We start from the raw sequence: 16,057 nt of genomic DNA on the forward strand, positions 1-16,057 counted from the left end.
GATCACGTTAATCTATCTATCTCAATGATCCGCCGTTCCCGGAAGCTTCTGGGCCTCTTCAAAGTCCTTTTTAACCGATTCCAATTCCTTTTGCAGATGTGTGATTTGTGCGTGATAATCATCCAAGATCTGGGGGAATTAGCAAAATGGCTACAGGGACGCTTGAATGCAGTGCGATCTGAAGGGGCAGACAAACCTTCTTTGCGGTTTTCATGGTGTTCTCGTCCAATTCCTCCTCACCTTGAGCAGCCGTTGAAGCGCCCGCCTTCTCCATTTCTGCCTGCAAACGTTTCGAGTGTTCTCGGATTGCCAACATGCGGGCCCAGATTTCCTCGGCTCGCCCGTTGAGCGAGGGATTAAAGACAGATCGCTCCAGCTGCGCAAGCTTCTTCTTCAGCTCTTCCTCTGCCTCGTCCATTGCATACCCTCGGTTCCTGAGTACTTGAGTCTTCGCCGCCAAAGCGAGACAGCGCTTGCTTAGAACCAGATGTTTCCGGCGGCAGTCAGCGATCTTGACGGATATCTTCAAGTCGTGGCGAGATAGCAGGTCGGTGAGACAGTTATTAATCTCATGGAGGCGGGTCTGGGCCATTGTGAGGAAATCCTTTTGTCGTTGCGCTCGCTTGCCGAGCTCCCAAAACCCTCTCACCAAGACGGGCACATATCCGGAGCCGGGTCTTTCGCGTAGGGCCTCTTCCCATTTCGTCTCGTCGTCCTCAGCAGTAGGCTGGTAGAAGGGAGCCTGATCCCCGACGTGATTATACAGATAAGTTCTGAACGGCGACGCGCGACTACCGGTGTCCCATTTGTTCTTGACAATTTCGATTTGCATGGGTACAGTTCGATGTACTGTGGTAGAGTTAGCCTGCCGCTTTAATCTGCACAATCTGGCCATCGAAACGAACCTCCTGTAACAGCACGGCCTGGTGACCACAGGCTAGAGCCCGGCTGCTGCGTTGTGGTTTGCCCCAATTGAGGCTGCTGTTGACCTCCAAGGACGGATCCACCAAACAAACTCTGCTGCTGAGGTTGTTGCTGTTGTTGTGTTGTAGCTCCCAGGCCTCCGAATAGCCCGCCTCCTTGTTGCTGAGGCTGCTGCTGTTGCTGTTGCTGCTGCCCCAATCCTCCAAACAGGCTGCCCCCTTGTGGCTTCTGCTGCCCAAGCGTTGACCCAAACAACCCGCCACCGCCGGTTGTCGTCTGCTGCTGCTGCTGTTGTGTCTGGCCTAAAGCGCCACCAAAGAGACCACCTGTCTGGGGTTTCTGCTGCGTTGTAGATCCGAACAAGCCTCCCCCAGTCTGTTGTTGCTGCAGCTGCGATGCCGCATTGGATCCAAAGAGGCCACCTCCTGTAGAGCTCTGCTGAGTTTGCGTCGATCCAAATAAGCCACCACCGGTGCTCTGCTGTGTTCCTGTCGTACTCGAACCGAATCCGCCAAAGGGACTGGGTTTATTTGCGGTAGCGGACCCAAACAGTCCACCACCTGACTGGGATTGCCCTCCGAAGAGAGACATGGCGGAACAAGTTGAACAAAAGCGCTGCGCTCTGGTTCAGACACAGAATAACGCGATTGAGCGCGAAGTCGGGCGGAATTTATGCGATTGGAGCTCAGCAACGGATACACTGAGGAGGATTGTGAAGGGTCTGATAAGTGAGGGACCGTCGGGCCTGCTTTGCTTTAGAATAAAATCCAAATAAGACTAGCCCTTTAGCACCTCATTCTACGGAAAGAGAGGTGGCCGGGCAAAAGAAGTCGGTGTGTCTAAGCAACACCTGGAGCTTGTCCACTACACTGGGAGCTGCATTGTTTTTTGCGGTCGCGTCACGTGACTTATACCTGACCAGGCGCAGTGCGATTAGTCAACACTTTGCTCAATGTGAGCATTTGACTGATGAGACTATTGATGACGCTACATGCTTTTGAATATTGACAATAGTTGGAGTATGATGACACTGCCTTCAGCAAAAACACCTTGATACGTGGTTACCCAGGCACCTAGTCCATACTGCAGCATCTGCAGTCCGCAGACAACGGCATCACCTTACATAATCTACACACCAGCCAATCAGAGACACGCAAAAACCGACCCTTCCAAACTCGCAGCTCCGTCCTGAACCGGTCACTCCATTCACGCAATCCCGCCCATCTCCTCTGTGATTGAGCATATCCCCCAGCCAGGCAGCCCGTCAAGATGTCCCGGAGAGAGCCCCAGTATGTTCTTTGCTCGCTCCAGCCTCCAATTGCTCCATCCACGCCCTTCCCCGCACGCCCCGGCGAGAAACTAACCAAGCTCCCAGGTTCAACCAACATGTCCTCGTGGACACCACCCCGATGCCCAGCGACATCCCCAAGGTGGAGGAGATTGGAGCGACGTCTGCGCCGCTACTGAGCGCATCCTACTTTATTGGCGACCGCTGCAAGGCGTTCAATGACGATTTTATGAAGTGCAAGGCCGAGGCGAATGGCCGGGGCGAGCTGGAGTGTCTGAAAGAGGGCCGGAAGGTCACCCGTTGTGCGGCGAGTGTGTACGTTTTTCTCTTCCGTCATGCTTGCGTTCAGATTCTATGCGGGTTGTGCAGGAGTCGGTTCCGAGGCTAATCGAGGCATATCGTGGTAACAGGATCAAGGACATCAACACCCACTGCTTGAAGCAGTTCAACGCTCACTGGGAATGCCTTGAGAACAACAACCAGAATCTATGGGAGTGCCGGAAGCCCGAGATGGAGCTCAACAGCTGTGTTTTTGAGAAGCTGGTACGTCCGCGACGCGTCTTCGGCTGAGTCCACCTCTTCGGCTTTAATAGACTGTGTTGGGCTTGTGCTGACTATGAATAGGGCCTCAAGAAGACCATCCCTGGAGCCCCCGAGGGCCAGACCCCCGTACATCTGCGGCCCAAGCAGCTGTATGCCCAGTTCCCCGGTCCTCAATATTAGGGTACCTATGTCTTTTCCTAATTCCCACTCGTTCGCTTTCTGTCGTGGAATCTCGGTGTTTCTGATCGAAAGGCTTGTCTGTGTATATATTAGCATCAGGAATGATCAATTGTTTATCAAGTCGTTTCTACGGAGCAATAATCGGCTCTAGGACCAGGGCTTGTCTGAAGTACTCCACGTTTGATGCTACCGAATGAATGCGTCTAGTATGCATTAGAATACAGTATACCCCTCCGATGCATGCGTACTTCAAGCAATTGACACCTGCTCTTGGAAGCCCCCTGTATGTATAGAAGATTCAATCGTCAATGATACAAGAAAAAGAAAAGGACCAAAACGAAGGAATATCAAATCAGCACGCCTGAAAGGATGAAGGCCCATATAAATGGAAAACATAAGAAATTCAACACAATATGTACTAGAGAAAAAGAAAGGTACGCGACCGTCCCGGTCAATTCAGACCATATCTAATCCAGGAAACCGTCGCAGGGACTTGAGTTTGGCCAGTCGGGTCTTCACCTCGGACCACCCGACTTTGAGCTTCTCTTCAAGTCGTCGGTCGCCCTTGATCCGCATCCAGATGAGGACCATGCCCAAGATTGCCAGATCGAAGATGATTTGTCGTAGGGTCACCCAAACAATCCACTTCAGCCAGGTCCACAGCGCAGACCGACGCCGGCTCGCCAGTGCCCGTGCCTCCATCTGCTCGCGGACCGCGGCGATCTCGGCGGTCATCTTGGTCAAGGCCTGCTCGACCCTCCGTCGCCATCGGCGGTCGCGCTCGCCGGAGCTTACAACGCGGTGTTTCTTGTCTCCTGCTGCTGTTGCTGGTTGTAACCCTCGCGTTCGACCTCGGGACTGCGCCTCGTCGGGATCATCATCGAATCTGTGGCTGTTCTCTTGGCTTTGGCTGTTGCTATTGCTGTTGCTGTTGTTGTTGTTGTTGTCGTCGTCGTCGTCGTTGTCGTCATCATCCTCGTAAATGGTATCCTGGGCCTCCTCGTACTCTTCCTCGTCCTCGTCCTCTTCATCCTCATCTTCCAATACTTGTGCCTCCTCATCCCCCATGTCCTTGTTCCCGCGCCGCTCATACAGCCCATCAGGCTGACTCACCGGACTGAGTACACGTAACCTGGAATCTCCATGGTTCCGCTCCCGACTGTGATTATCCCGCGCGGTAGCAATGATATCCTCGTAGATCGGACGGGCCAACCGGCCCCCGATACTCGCATAGTTCGGCTGGGGTAGCGGCGGCACACCCACATTCTGCATGGGGCTCGACGAGGACGAGGACGAGGTATTCGACTTGATCTGGTCCCAGACGAACTCGAGCTCCGCGACGAGCTCGCGCGCCTCGGGGGTCTGCGAAGCGTACCGGTGCATTGTGTCGATGAGGGTGGAGATGTAGCGCCGTTTGGCCTCCGTGCGGGAGAGCCCGCGCTGGGCGTACCATGCGTCCCTGCGTCTGATCAGCATCGGCCCGATAAGACCAGCAAACAAAAAAGCGAAAGGACCAGCATACCATTTCTCACATTCCGCGTAGACATCAGCAGTGTTCCCGACGGGTCGGTCCATGACGCCCTCCACATCGCCTTCTGTGGGATTCAATCATCAATCAGCATATTTTATCCCGGACACGCAAAGCCGAATCATCCCTGTATCGAAGAAGCGCCTACCCATGCTCTGCTTGTACAGTCCATAAAGCTTTAATCTCTCCGCAGCAGGCGGTCTCGCGGTGCCCGTCCGCGGGATGCGTTTAACGGTATTGAGGGCATGGACGAAGACTCGATCTAGCAGGCAAAAACAACAGATCAGCAACCCGATCAACAGCCAGACACCCCTTGTCGTCCGTTTACATACCCACAGAGTCCGACATGGTGAGATCTGAAGCCTCGAACCGAGCCTGTCCTTCATGAGAGCTGACAGGGAACTTGCGATCGACGAATTCCGGCGGTGGCTTCTCCTGCAGGTATCGCGCGAGTATCAACGGTGGTTGCTCCAGCTTTGAAGACGGTCCTCCGCTTCGGACGGCGCTGGGACCGGTCGGTAGTCGAGTGTAGAAAAGGAGAGGCGAATGTTACTGATCACTGAGGACAATCGGAGCGGACCGCACGAGATCCCCAAGCTTTCCCCGGATTGCAGCGCCGACCAACAGCGATTGGATGGTGAATGGAGTGGGAGATGAAGGGGGTTATTATGGGCGGAATTGGAGACTGGAGTTCTTGTACTAGATGGCTGTATTCTCCTTTTTCTGTGCAATTGGCGGATGAGAAGACAGGGGTGGATGCGTTGGCTATCGTGTCGTGGACTCGTTGGGGGGTGATTGATTGCTCGATGGTTTGCCCGAACAGGTTGTACCGCGGCTCTCGGAGTCCCTGACAGCTGGGACCTGTGATTGAACAGATGACACACACCCAACAGCTCCGCGTCCTCGTCAACAGAACACTTGAACGGTCGCGTTTCTAGTAAATAGTTATATAATTTAGGTTTCTAGTGGCTAGCGTTCTTATTGTGGTGATACATATAGAAACAGATGGGTGCTCGATGGATACCTTCATCTGCACCAGGCACAGAAAGAGCTCAGTACACAGAAAAAAGAAACTAGTACAACAGCAGGAAGATCATTGCTCCACCTTCTTGGAGGACATCGATCCATCCGAATATGCATTCTCGGCATCTACAACCGCTTTTCCTGTCATCACAGGCCGCGCCCTTACTTCTTCGGCCGACGCAGGTGGTCCAGTGAAATGCTTGCGGGCATAGACAATGTACCAAATGATGCTGATTGTCGCGAACCCCGCGAACACGACGCTGGCGTAGTTCATCGAGCTGGCAGTTACCGGCAGGGAGACAGGCATGCAGAAGAGGACTACCGCCAGGACGATCCAGCACACTGTAACAGCGTTGATCGCATACCCGAATGCTCCGAGAGAGAAGGTAGATTCCTTGAGGTCCCGGCGCCCACGGACCATGGAAATGAGGATTGGAAGACCGTACGAAGTCGACAGGCAGATCGTGGCGACACCGGTGAACGAGTTGAAGGCCGCGGTCGAGCCGAAGTAGATCAAGCCCAGGAGGCAGTCGACCGCGGCGGAGAGCAAGACGGCATAGACGGGCACATCGAGGCGCTTGTTGACTTTGCGCCAGATGCGGAATCCGGGGATGGCCCCGTCACGGGCAAATGCGTAGGTGCACCGGCTGGCCGCCGTCAGGGAGCCAATGCCGGCGAACATGGCAATACCGAGGATGAGGAACAGCAAGCCGAACCCACCACCGGCCGAGCCAGTCGCTGTCTTGAAGATGAGGCCGATGGGTTGGCCACTGGCCACACTGAGGAGGTCCTTCACGGTCGGCAGAACGAAGAGAATGGGGATCAGGTAGATGAGACCGGTGATACCAGCGGCGACGACCGAAAGGACAATTGCCTTGGGGACCTCCCGATGAGGATTCTGCACTTCTTCACACATGGCTGCGACCATGCCGTACCCCGTCAAGGTGTAAGCTGCCTGCAGCAAACCGACGAAGAAAGCCCATCCAGAAGGCCTAAGGGAGTTCAGCATTCCCGACGACGACACCATGACGATTGAGAGACTACTCACCACCCACTATCCGACGCATCGTAATGCCCAAAAACAAACGCCGCATCCCGCCGATTATCCGCCATCGATAAAAGAACGATCAAGATGATGATCACACTAGCCGCGGTCCAAAAGATACACACTTTGTTGATCAAATCCAAGTACTTGGAGAAGAAGATGTTGACCATTGCACAGACGAGCACCACCGCCCAGAACATCAGGATGGTCTGCCACGCATTGGCGACAAAGTCCTCGTTCCACAGCGAGATCGCACTCAGGATCAGCTGGCCGGTCGAGAAGGTGATACTGAGCGTGACGGTCCAGTTTCCGACGAGTGTCAACCATCCGTCAATGAAGGACATCATCGGGGCCCATTCCTTGGTCGACAGCATGGCGCTCCAGTAGTACACGCCGCCGGCGGTCGGGTAGACGGCGCAGATTTCGGCCAGCGAGGCGGCGATCGCGATCGAGATCAAGGTGACGAGGACCCAGCCCCAGATTATGGTGACGGATTGACCGTCGGTCAGGGTGATGTACATGGTGGTGCTGAGACCGAAGGGCGCGGCCATGATGGCAAAGGAACTGTTTGGACATGCGACCGATCAGTAGCTGCACCAGTGCCACGCAGGGAGAAGACGTCTTGAAGAATCACGCACAGTCCGAGAATACTCAACATGCTCAGATTACGAGGTAATTCGCTCTTATAGCCCATCCTGGCCAGCGCCGCGTCGGCGCTGGCATCAACAGTGGCCGCGTGCATGGCCTCGGCGATGTCTAGAAGATGGTGCAGCAAAGTTTTGAGATCAGTACCGGAGTTATATCAAGTCAAAGGCTCAAGTAGTCGATATTAAATCAGCTCAAGTGGTTTATTGCAGCAATATTAGAGTGGTGATGTGAACACAGAGTGTCCCGCTATTGGAGACGAACTAGTCAAGGGGGAATCAGTGGATATTTGAAGGCAAGACACGAAGATAACATCTCCGCTAAGTATGGCAAGCTAGATCAATTTGAACACGAGAGATAGACCAGAAAATAAGCTCCCGCCGTCCGTAGATAACTCGAGGACCTGCTAAAGCTACTAGCTTCGAAGACCGTCGACGGTGTCTCGTGAAGACTTGGCGGGAAAAGGTGCGTATGGACTCAACCCCGCATATCAGCGATGGAGACAGAGTGGATAGTGGATACGACCGTAGATAGGCACAGAGCCGAGGGCAGCTGAGAGAGTCTGACACAGACTGGAGAAACCGATAAGCAACGGACAGATCAGCCCAATTGCAGCCGGTTTCGGGGCCCATGGACGGGTCAGCCTCTCTCGACTCACGAGGCCAACGGGCGGTCCGAAAGCGCGCTTTATCACGGGAGCGCGCTGATAGAGCCTGGGGACACACAGCAAGATAGTTTTGGGTGATAGATATTCCTGAGTTCATTATCTCTGATGTCGATAGAATTCCCTTATCTCCATTCTACAGACAACATGCTTGATTCGGTCCAGATGTCAATCTCTAGCTACATAATGATCATGCTCGTTCAATACTTTCAACTGTTAAACCATGACTACGTGAAAAAAATGTCTAGCGCAGGACAGAGGAGAAGTAGTGCAATATGCAAATGAACCCAAGCAATCCATGACTAACAGACTTTCCTGCACCCTAGGAACTATTCGGTACCGCCCGGAGAGCCCCATCTTGGACCATCCCATTTGCCACTTTCCAGGCTGTACGTCCTGATTTTTGCGGGGGAAATGTTGTATCCAACAGCTCTCAAATCCAGAACGCAAGCTCCAAGCTCGAAGATAGAGACCGTGCCGCTGTCATGGCAGCGATGGCTGTGGGACCTGGAGGTTTCCCCAGCTTTCCCGCCCACTTCTTTGAGCGGTCCCCAGTCTGGATGATCGCTCGGAAATCCGTCCATCCCTCCATCCCCAGCCTCGATCAACTACCCCGGATTATCTTCCACGTGCTGCTTGTGGCCATGACTCCCCGTCTCCATGAGATGCTTACCTCAGCGCGATCTATGTGTCATGCACCCATGCTGCGCTTCTTCCGGTTTGCAAGGTGGGTGACTAGAGCCGTTTCATGGGCTCAGGTTCTAACCTTGCTTGTTGCGGGCATGTTCATGAGCAGGCCGGCTTACGTCCCGGAATTGAGCGTGTGGGCAGTTAGAACGCAATGCCGTAGATCTAAGTCTTCAAATAGTTGCACTAGTGCTGGACGTATAATTTAACGAGTACTTGAAGCCATTTGAGGTATATTAGCTCAATCGACCTCAAGGAAAGAAAATCCTAAGTACCGCCATCAAGCTATTCCCGAAGCCTCTAAGTCATAAGCTGTCGGTCGTTGTACGACGGAGCGCTTCTCTTCCATATCGGGTGAACAGCCAGAGCTAGTCATTGCTTGACTGCACCTCAGGCCCTTACTGTCGAAATTCGAGAAGAGTACAAAAAGCAAAGTGCTACACTAGCTTGTTCATTGACAGCTATCATTCAAAATACATCATGTCGACTGTCACACATATCGGTGACGGCTGCCACATCCACGGAGGGCCGAAATCACCTAACCTTCTCTCCTGCGGAGAAGAATCAAAAGTCATGCTGACTTGATAAATGGTCGGAGTCCAGCAAGGATGAGCGCCAGTAAAGGAAGATAGGAAGGGAGCTTTCGAAGGGGAAAGATAATGATAAGGAACAAAGGGCATGACACAGGAGGGCAATTAGGGGGTATCAAAAAAGGGGATCGAGGTAGAGATACTTCATCATTTTATCTCCTTTGAGCTTTTTTTAAGATTCGCTTCGGGTCGTGTGCTGTGTGAAGTCCGCATGATCGCAAGCGAAGAGTAAGTCCAGTGGGTCGAATCATGCTTGAGAGACCCGGCACGGTGAATGAGGACGACAGGGGTGAGAGAAAAGACGGTGAGAGCTAAGAGGAGCAAATATGGGAAAGCATCATCACAGAAACAGTCACATAAAAGGAGGGGCAGCACCCAAGTGGGAAGATCAGTGGCGCAGTGCAGGCAATGTGCGGCAAATGCCTAAAGTCGCGCGATCGGTGTGCCGCAGTCTGATATTGAATAAGAGGGAAGACAGAGTATCCCGGTGCCGGCTTGCCTTTTCCATCGGGCTTTCACTTGCTTGGCATCTGCTCACTCATTGCCGCCTCGCCCTTCCTTTGGTCCATAAAAAAGGACGCCTCCGTTTCAAACCACAAGGAAGGCCTTCCAAGCGCTAGGCCTCGAGGTGAGTTGCAACCAGCCAGCTAGCGTCAACTCCGTTGTGAATAGACCAGGACGAGGAGTGATGAATCGAAAAGATCGGAAATGTCGACGAAAAACTCCGCATAACGAAAAGAGAAAAACTTTAAAACGCCCAATCATGCAGTCATCAATCCAGATAAGTCGTTACATGAGATGATGTAGCTCATAAGCGGCACGCATGTACAGAGAGCATTTCTATCATGCAAGCACCATCTTCCATCACGGGCTGAGCTCCGCGCAGATGTCATCGGTTCCATCTAAGCCAAAGCCGGCCATGTCGACCGAGTGCAGAGAGCCAGGACCCCGGCCGAGCGATATGTCAGACGAGGCATAATCGTGCTTAAGTCGCTCGTGAGGGCCGAAGAACGGTCGATTCTCCTCATTGGGGGTATTACCATCTCCCGCTGCCCACGGGCCGTGCTGCCAGAACCGTGTGTTCGCCTGTTGGTCACCGAAAAGGTCATGATGATCGTGGTGAGCTTCGGGCCCGTGACTGGTGAAATCATTGGGCGACTGGAACCTCAGATGCGACCGACTGAAACTGGAGCACGGAGAGTCTGCGTGGAGGGGTAAGTCGAGACCAGATAATGGCAGATCCTCCACCGTGGTAATGTCGATAGTCGGATTCTCCGTTTGTTGAGCCAGCGCCGACGTAAGTCGAAGGTTCGAAGCCGAATTCTGGCGGCTGTGGGGTGCCGAACGCTCGATCGCTCGCTGCACGAAGCTGCCACAAGTCTTAAGGATCTTCTCTTGATCTTCGGTTGACAGGCTGGCAAAGTAGTCGTTTGCCAGGGAAGGCTTGGGCAGCTCTGGCGCGCAGGGGATAAGTTCATAAGTCTTCTTGGCGTACTCGGTGAACCCGGATGGCATATCGTAGGGAGACTGGTAGACGGTCGGAGCCTGAGCACGCTGCTGGTCAAGGTAAGCATACTTGCCGGCCAGTTTGGCCGAGGCAGCACTGCCTTTGGCGGTAGCCTCCTGCTTGATATTCTCCGACTCCCTCTTCTGCAAGACATCCAACCGCTCGCGGTGACTGACAAGTGAGAATCGGAGCATCTGCAAAAGTCTGGTGACTTCCTCCGATCGCATGTTCAGCGGTTGCAATGGTAGCAAGGTCCCATCAGGAGCCCTAGGCTGTACACGCTGCTGGGCCATGGCAAGCTCGAGCTTTTCCAGACCATTAGGTGGTGGGACCGAGCCCATGGGACCCAGCAGCGTCTCAACTACCAGCTCAGGGCTGACGATGGTATACCCGGCGAAGACATTGGCATGGTCGGTAATTTGCGCCAGGCGACGGCGAGCAATGAGCTCACGAACATTGGCGAAGGTATTGGCGGGGAGCCCATTGGTGCTGGCGGTATTGGTGGTGGTGGTGTTGTTGTTGGTGTTGTTCTGCTGCTGCTGCTGAGGAGGTTGGAGGGGTTGCGGAGAATGGTAGAAGGGATGTTGTTGGTGGTGGTGGTTGTTATGTGCTTTGATGACTTGCGGGTACGGAGCATGGCGAGCGGACTGAGTGGGTAAGGTTCGATAGGCCGACGGCATCGCAGAAGCAGCAGCAGCAGAAACAACAGTCGAGGAAGAGGAGGAACGAGGGGCAGCAGCAGTAGGAGGAGGGGCAAGAGGAGGTCGCTGCAGGAGGGAAGGGCGATTGGCAGCAGCAGCAGCACTGGCGGCGGCAGCGGTAGCGGCAACAGCAGGAGAAAGGTGGTGGTTGTGCTGGCGAGGAGGAGGGGCAACAACGGCAGACGCAGACGCAGATGCATACTGAGGGAAATGGTGGGGGTAAGAGGGGAGTCGGGTCACCACACCGCCAAGAGACTTGACGCTGTCCAGGAAATTCGAGCGCGGGTTGTGGACAGACACGCTAGGGTTGTGTGTATATTGAGCCCTACATTCGGTCGATGATTGCCCCATGTAATACCATATCTGCTCGCCCTTGTTTAGGTCAACATGCAATGGCGGTGGGGCTGAGACGTGTTTAGTTACGTCCACCGTCTCGAACTCAGCCCACTGATACGGCGATGGTCCGTCGCCAAAAGGATTTCCTGCCACCGGCACCGCCGATTCCAACTCCTTCCGAGCATCGGGCTTGCGAGCTAAGTGTGCTGGCAATGGCTTTGTGCCTGGCGCGAGAGGCGCGAAATTACTCTTGCGTACAATGAGTAGCCATCTGTATGGCAGTTCAATTACGTCTCTGAATAATCGATAAAAAGAGAAAAATATCGTCAGCCACAATGTCTGTAGATATTCCCGATGGGGAAATTTCAAAACAATCACACACAACAAATACTTTGGCAGCAAACTTACCCTCGTGGAAGAATCTTCACCAACAGAGTTCGTTCTTCAGGTCGATTTTGCAGGACCACTGCACCGTTAATTTCCTTGTCTGCCTGGAATTGCACCAGATCTCCTACTACCAGCCGCTGTGCGGTCGCATTAACTTTGCGGTCATAGTCAGCTGCGTCGTTGGTCATCCAAGTTGGCCTCTTTTGGCGATGGTATTTGCACTTAAGGTCGACACTTGGAACTGAGTACTGATTGCCATCGTCGGCGATCACAGCGATGGAGCCGTGTTCGACTTGGACGCCGGCCAGTAAAGCACATGTGGCATGGTAGGACCGTGTACACTTTCCAAAGTTGCATTGGAAGCAGGCACCGCGGACCTCGCGGCAGAAGAGGCATTTGAGGCCCATTCGAGCCTTAGGAATGTAATCAATATCACATACCACTTCCTTTCCGGCCTCGTCACGAAGTATACTGGTCTCTTCGGTGTACAGGGCACATCGTCGGTGGGCATGAGATTTCCCGTCCTCGGTCGGAAGAAGGTCTTCATAATCCAAGTCGTTCGGACATAGCACGCAGGGCGCTTTTCGAGGGATCTCGGTGTTGACTCTCATACGCTTCGCTTTGGTCGTTTCACCAGGATGCTTGCGTTTCCGACCGCGGGTTGACGTCTTCTCAGGCACACTGCGGGGCGGAGTCAAGAGATCCGAAGCACCTTCAATCACGTCCATATCGCTGTCGAAGTCATCGTAGTATTCGGGTGTCGCCTCCCCGCGCAGCTTCCGTTCGATTTCGTCGACGTCAATCCAGACACTGTCCGCTTCACAGTTGCATTTCTTGGCCACTCGACCATAGTCGAGCCATTTCTCCGTCGCGAAATTGACAGACTCAGCACAGTTGTACCCCAGATTGAAGCCAGAGTGGTAGCCGTACGGATAGGTGATGACGAATTCGCCCTCGTAATGAACCAACTTATTCACAGTAATACCGTACTGGGACTTCAAGATACTTGGCGAGACGAGGTAGGTCTTGTGGCGAAGAAACTGGTCGCAGGATTTTGCATCGCTGGGCCAGATGCCTGAGGAGAACGTGTCAGTATCACCACAGCGCAGAATATGGCTGGAGCGGTGCCAACTTACTCTTCATAACCTGTTCGAAGCGAGGAGCGTCCTCTTGCGAGATACTGTACCATTGTTTCGGTGCACCAAAATGAATGTAGTTGATGCTGTAGAGATCCACGTCTTCCAGATGCCATGCGAAAGTAGCCTTCCACATTCCCAGATAAAGGTAGGCAGTGTTGACGCCCGGAACCTTTTGTCCAATGACATCCAGCAAGTTGGGTAACTTGGCGACGTTCCACGACGTAGTGCTGTCGTCGAACAGAGAACCGGGCATATCCGCTCCGTATAACGGGTTGTTGAACATGAGCGATTTCCAATAGGCAGTCTCGAGCTCCTCACAACGTTCTTGCGTATATTCTTCCTGATCGTGGATGCGGTAGTCGAAGTTTTTGAATGCTTCTTCATCGACGGAATCGATGTTGTCGCCCTTGTTGTGCTTTCTTCGCGCAGTTACGGACTTGGGCTGTCTACCCTTGGGCTTAAGTCCCGGTAATGACTCGCCATCGCTCAGTTCCTCCGACTTCGTCTCAACAGGGTTAGACTCGGGTGATACGGGCGTTGGAGGACCTTCCGGTTTCGTTTTCTCGAGAACATCGTCCGCAGGCGGCTCTTCCTTCACTTTCACCTGGTTGGCTCGCTTTGGTGGCCGACCAGGTCCACGCTTTTGCGAATTTGACGTGGTGGTCTGAGGCTTGGGAGCCGCAGGGGTACGTGTGACTCGTTCTTGATTCCGACGTCTCTCGCCTCGCCGAGCAGGCGGCTGATGACTGCTCTCCTCGCACAGGGCTTTCCATTGAGGAAGATTGTACGTCCGTTGTCGTTCGATGTTTGCCTGAGTATAAGTGCCGTGAGAGCCGTGGAATTCCTGCATGATCGGATTCTTCACGCGGATTTTCTTGACGGCTTCGTCCAAGGGCGGTTGAGCATCAAGCCTAGGTTGAGAAACGATCAGAACCAACTTTGAAACAACAGAAGGGTCCGAAAAATTCCTACCATTCCTTGGGAGGAATAACCTTGATTATACCCGACCGCATGCCGTAATGGTCGACTTTACCGATGAACGACTGGAAATCACGAAATTGATCCATCGTCTGCCAGTTACTCCGTCAGCCCGTAACTTGCAAGGGGGGTATTCCATGAAATTGCAAGACTGACCGGCTTGAAAACAGGAATCTTGCCGCCGCCATAGTAATGGTCAGGCTCAATCACGTCGTTGTCTTCTCCTTCAACAGAGTCCTCAATTTTGACGGCAGAGGCACTAGAATCCAATTCGAGGTCTGACAGCTCGGAGGGAACACCGTCTGGGACCTCTTTCTTGCCGTTCGCGCTATGCGGAGGTGTCATGGAAGCGGCATCGTTCGGACGACTACCGCTGAGGGAAGCGAAAGGAGGTTGATCAAGCGCTGCCGCCATCATCTCAAACAAGATGTGAAAACTTGGACAGGATTTCGATAAAGATGAGAGCGCCGTCGTCGGAAAGTGCGACCGCTGATCGACGGCGAGAAAGGGATTCCCAGCGGTCGGGGAAGGGAGTGTTGAAAGTTGGCGAGCTGAGAATCAGTCTATTTTCGGTCGTAGGAGGATCGTTCAACGTTGCGATCGTAGAGTTTCGTCTTTCCGATATCTTTTCGATATGTCGCTTAGACAGAAGGGGGAAAATCCGTCGGCAAAGGGGTGGTTGGAAAAAAGTGAAAGCAGCTGGCGTTGAGCTTTGGTACCTGAACAAAGGGTATATCTATCTCGATGACAAGAAAGCCATGGGAACAAAGGGAAGAACAATAGGCAGGCAGTGCTAGATGAAGCGATAGAGAATTAGCAAGTCAATAAAGATGAGATTGATATCACCAGTATTGGGAAAGGCCGAAAGCAAGTAGAGCAAAGGCCCCTCCCAGTCTCCGGTCTGCGAGATTGGAGCGAGGAGATTTGCCGTGTTGCAGGACCAAGCAGCAAGTGATACGACCAAAGATTGCAGCTAAAGGACTAGCGGAAAGGCGAAGAAAGGCGAAGTGGGAAGCTAAGGGCAGGGAGGGCAGGAAGGACAGAGAACCAGAGACAGAATGGGCCAATGCCAGCGTCACGTCGAAACAGGTCGATAGTGGAACCACCGGACAGAGCACGATGGCCTGACGCTTGGAGAACCACAAAGAGTTGAAGTGGAATTTTGCAGGATGGGAAACACCAGTGAGATTGAGAGAATGATGGAAGGGATGTGTCTGGGTGGAGAGCTGTGGATTCTAGTGAGTCGAAGAGTATGTAAGATGATGATAGCCTGAGCGCCTGAAAATCAACCCAAAGGAGTCTAAGGCACCCAACTGGGCAAGGAAAGTGGCTGATGGCCTGAGAAATATGGTGACAAATCGACAGGATGAATACAAGGGTGTAAGGTAACTTTGGTGGCTGCGAGTAAATCATAGCACGCCTCCGGCGTCGGAGCCTCGATCAAATGTAATTGTCAACTGATCCAACGACGACAGTAAAATCTGGAAGGAAGTCACTAGCGACACCACTATTACTGCACTTTCAGGAGGCTACAATGAAGTGCAACCAAGCTGAATGACCCGACAATCGAGGCATCGCTTGTGCTCAAGGGTCAACAAAAGTGTGACATCACGTGATTCGCGTGATGCCGCTGCCAACAATAGCAACCCTCAGGATAAGATTTACACTCACAGAGTAGCCCCAGCAATATGCGAGGTACAAGGCTGCGTAGTACTGAGTAGTTCGGGTACCAGCGGACCAGCAAAAGCACTGATCTCACCAGTCATCAGCACAGACTCTGATTCGCCAGATAAGGGAATTAGCCGGTGGTAAAAGCGGCAAGCTCCTTTTGGGCTTGGCAATCATGATTTGCCTAGGTACCTTAAATCTTCGAGAGTTGAAGCCCAGCTCGT

The 16,057-nt window shown here is 53.2% G+C and overlaps 6 protein-coding genes across 6 annotated transcripts; 2 read left to right on the forward strand and 4 right to left on the reverse strand.

Annotated features, from left to right (window-relative positions):
• Nucleotides 1–21: 21 nt before the first annotated feature.
• On the reverse strand, nucleotides 22–1,515 carry AFUA_1G12280 (putative nucleoporin; the record flags this gene model as incomplete). Its single annotated transcript, XM_747503.2, has 3 exons — nucleotides 22–129; nucleotides 197–849; nucleotides 906–1,515. 3 exons carry the CDS (start codon nucleotides 1,513–1,515, stop codon nucleotides 22–24), a joined length of 1,371 nt encoding a protein of 456 aa, XP_752596.2.
• Nucleotides 1,516–2,107: 592 nt separating this feature from the next.
• On the forward strand, nucleotides 2,108–2,935 carry AFUA_1G12290 (coiled-coil-helix-coiled-coil-helix domain-containing protein; the record flags this gene model as incomplete). The annotated part of the gene is made up of 4 exons (XM_747504.2): nucleotides 2,108–2,213; nucleotides 2,300–2,527; nucleotides 2,623–2,755; nucleotides 2,837–2,935. The coding sequence occupies exons 1-4, from the start codon at nucleotides 2,194–2,196 to the stop codon at nucleotides 2,933–2,935; spliced, it is 480 nt and encodes a 159-aa protein (XP_752597.2). The 5' UTR covers nucleotides 2,108–2,193.
• Nucleotides 2,936–3,391: 456 nt separating this feature from the next.
• Nucleotides 3,392–5,247, reverse strand: AFUA_1G12300 (acyl-CoA-binding domain-containing protein; the record flags this gene model as incomplete). The annotated part of the gene is made up of 4 exons (XM_077803928.1): nucleotides 4,796–5,247; nucleotides 4,612–4,725; nucleotides 4,458–4,530; nucleotides 3,392–4,394 (listed from the first exon to the last, which is right to left on the reverse strand). Exons 1-4 carry the CDS (start codon nucleotides 4,809–4,811, stop codon nucleotides 3,392–3,394), a joined length of 1,206 nt encoding a protein of 401 aa, XP_077660097.1. The 5' UTR covers nucleotides 4,812–5,247.
• A 142-nt stretch (nucleotides 5,248–5,389) lies between these two features.
• AFUA_1G12310 (putative GABA permease) lies at nucleotides 5,390–7,782 on the reverse strand. The gene is made up of 3 exons (XM_747506.2): nucleotides 7,170–7,782; nucleotides 6,535–7,095; nucleotides 5,390–6,478 (listed from the first exon to the last, which is right to left on the reverse strand). The coding sequence occupies exons 1-3, from the start codon at nucleotides 7,271–7,273 to the stop codon at nucleotides 5,557–5,559; spliced, it is 1,587 nt and encodes a 528-aa protein (XP_752599.1). The 5' UTR covers nucleotides 7,274–7,782; the 3' UTR covers nucleotides 5,390–5,556.
• Nucleotides 7,783–8,325: 543 nt separating this feature from the next.
• AFUA_1G12320 (uncharacterized protein) lies at nucleotides 8,326–9,107 on the forward strand (the record flags this gene model as incomplete). Its single annotated transcript, XM_747507.1, has 2 exons — nucleotides 8,326–8,670; nucleotides 8,922–9,107. 2 exons carry the CDS (start codon nucleotides 8,326–8,328, stop codon nucleotides 9,105–9,107), a joined length of 531 nt encoding a protein of 176 aa, XP_752600.1.
• Nucleotides 9,108–9,981: 874 nt separating this feature from the next.
• Nucleotides 9,982–15,497, reverse strand: AFUA_1G12332 (putative jumonji family transcription factor; the record flags this gene model as incomplete). The annotated part of the gene is made up of 5 exons (XM_001481676.2): nucleotides 14,322–15,497; nucleotides 14,160–14,257; nucleotides 13,185–14,098; nucleotides 12,070–13,123; nucleotides 9,982–11,956 (listed from the first exon to the last, which is right to left on the reverse strand). Exons 1-5 carry the CDS (start codon nucleotides 14,580–14,582, stop codon nucleotides 9,982–9,984), a joined length of 4,302 nt encoding a protein of 1,433 aa, XP_001481726.2. The 5' UTR covers nucleotides 14,583–15,497.
• Nucleotides 15,498–16,057: the final 560 nt, after the last annotated feature.

This window comes from Aspergillus fumigatus, chromosome 1, assembly GCF_000002655.1.
Source record: "Aspergillus fumigatus Af293 chromosome 1, whole genome shotgun sequence".
Lineage (NCBI taxonomy): Eukaryota > Fungi > Ascomycota > Eurotiomycetes > Eurotiales > Aspergillaceae > Aspergillus > Aspergillus fumigatus.

Coding starts and splice junctions, on each gene's coding strand:
- AFUA_1G12310 (XM_747506.2), bottom strand. CDS start 7,273: ATGCACGCGGCCACTGTTGATGCCAGCGCCGACGCGGCGCTGGCCAGG. Junction 7,096..7,169: donor ATGTTGAGTATTCTCGGACT/GTGCGTGATTCT, acceptor ATGTCCAAACAG/TTCCTTTGCCATCATGGCCG. Junction 6,479..6,534: donor GATGCGTCGGATAGTGGGTG/GTGAGTAGTCTC, acceptor GAACTCCCTTAG/GCCTTCTGGATGGGCTTTCT.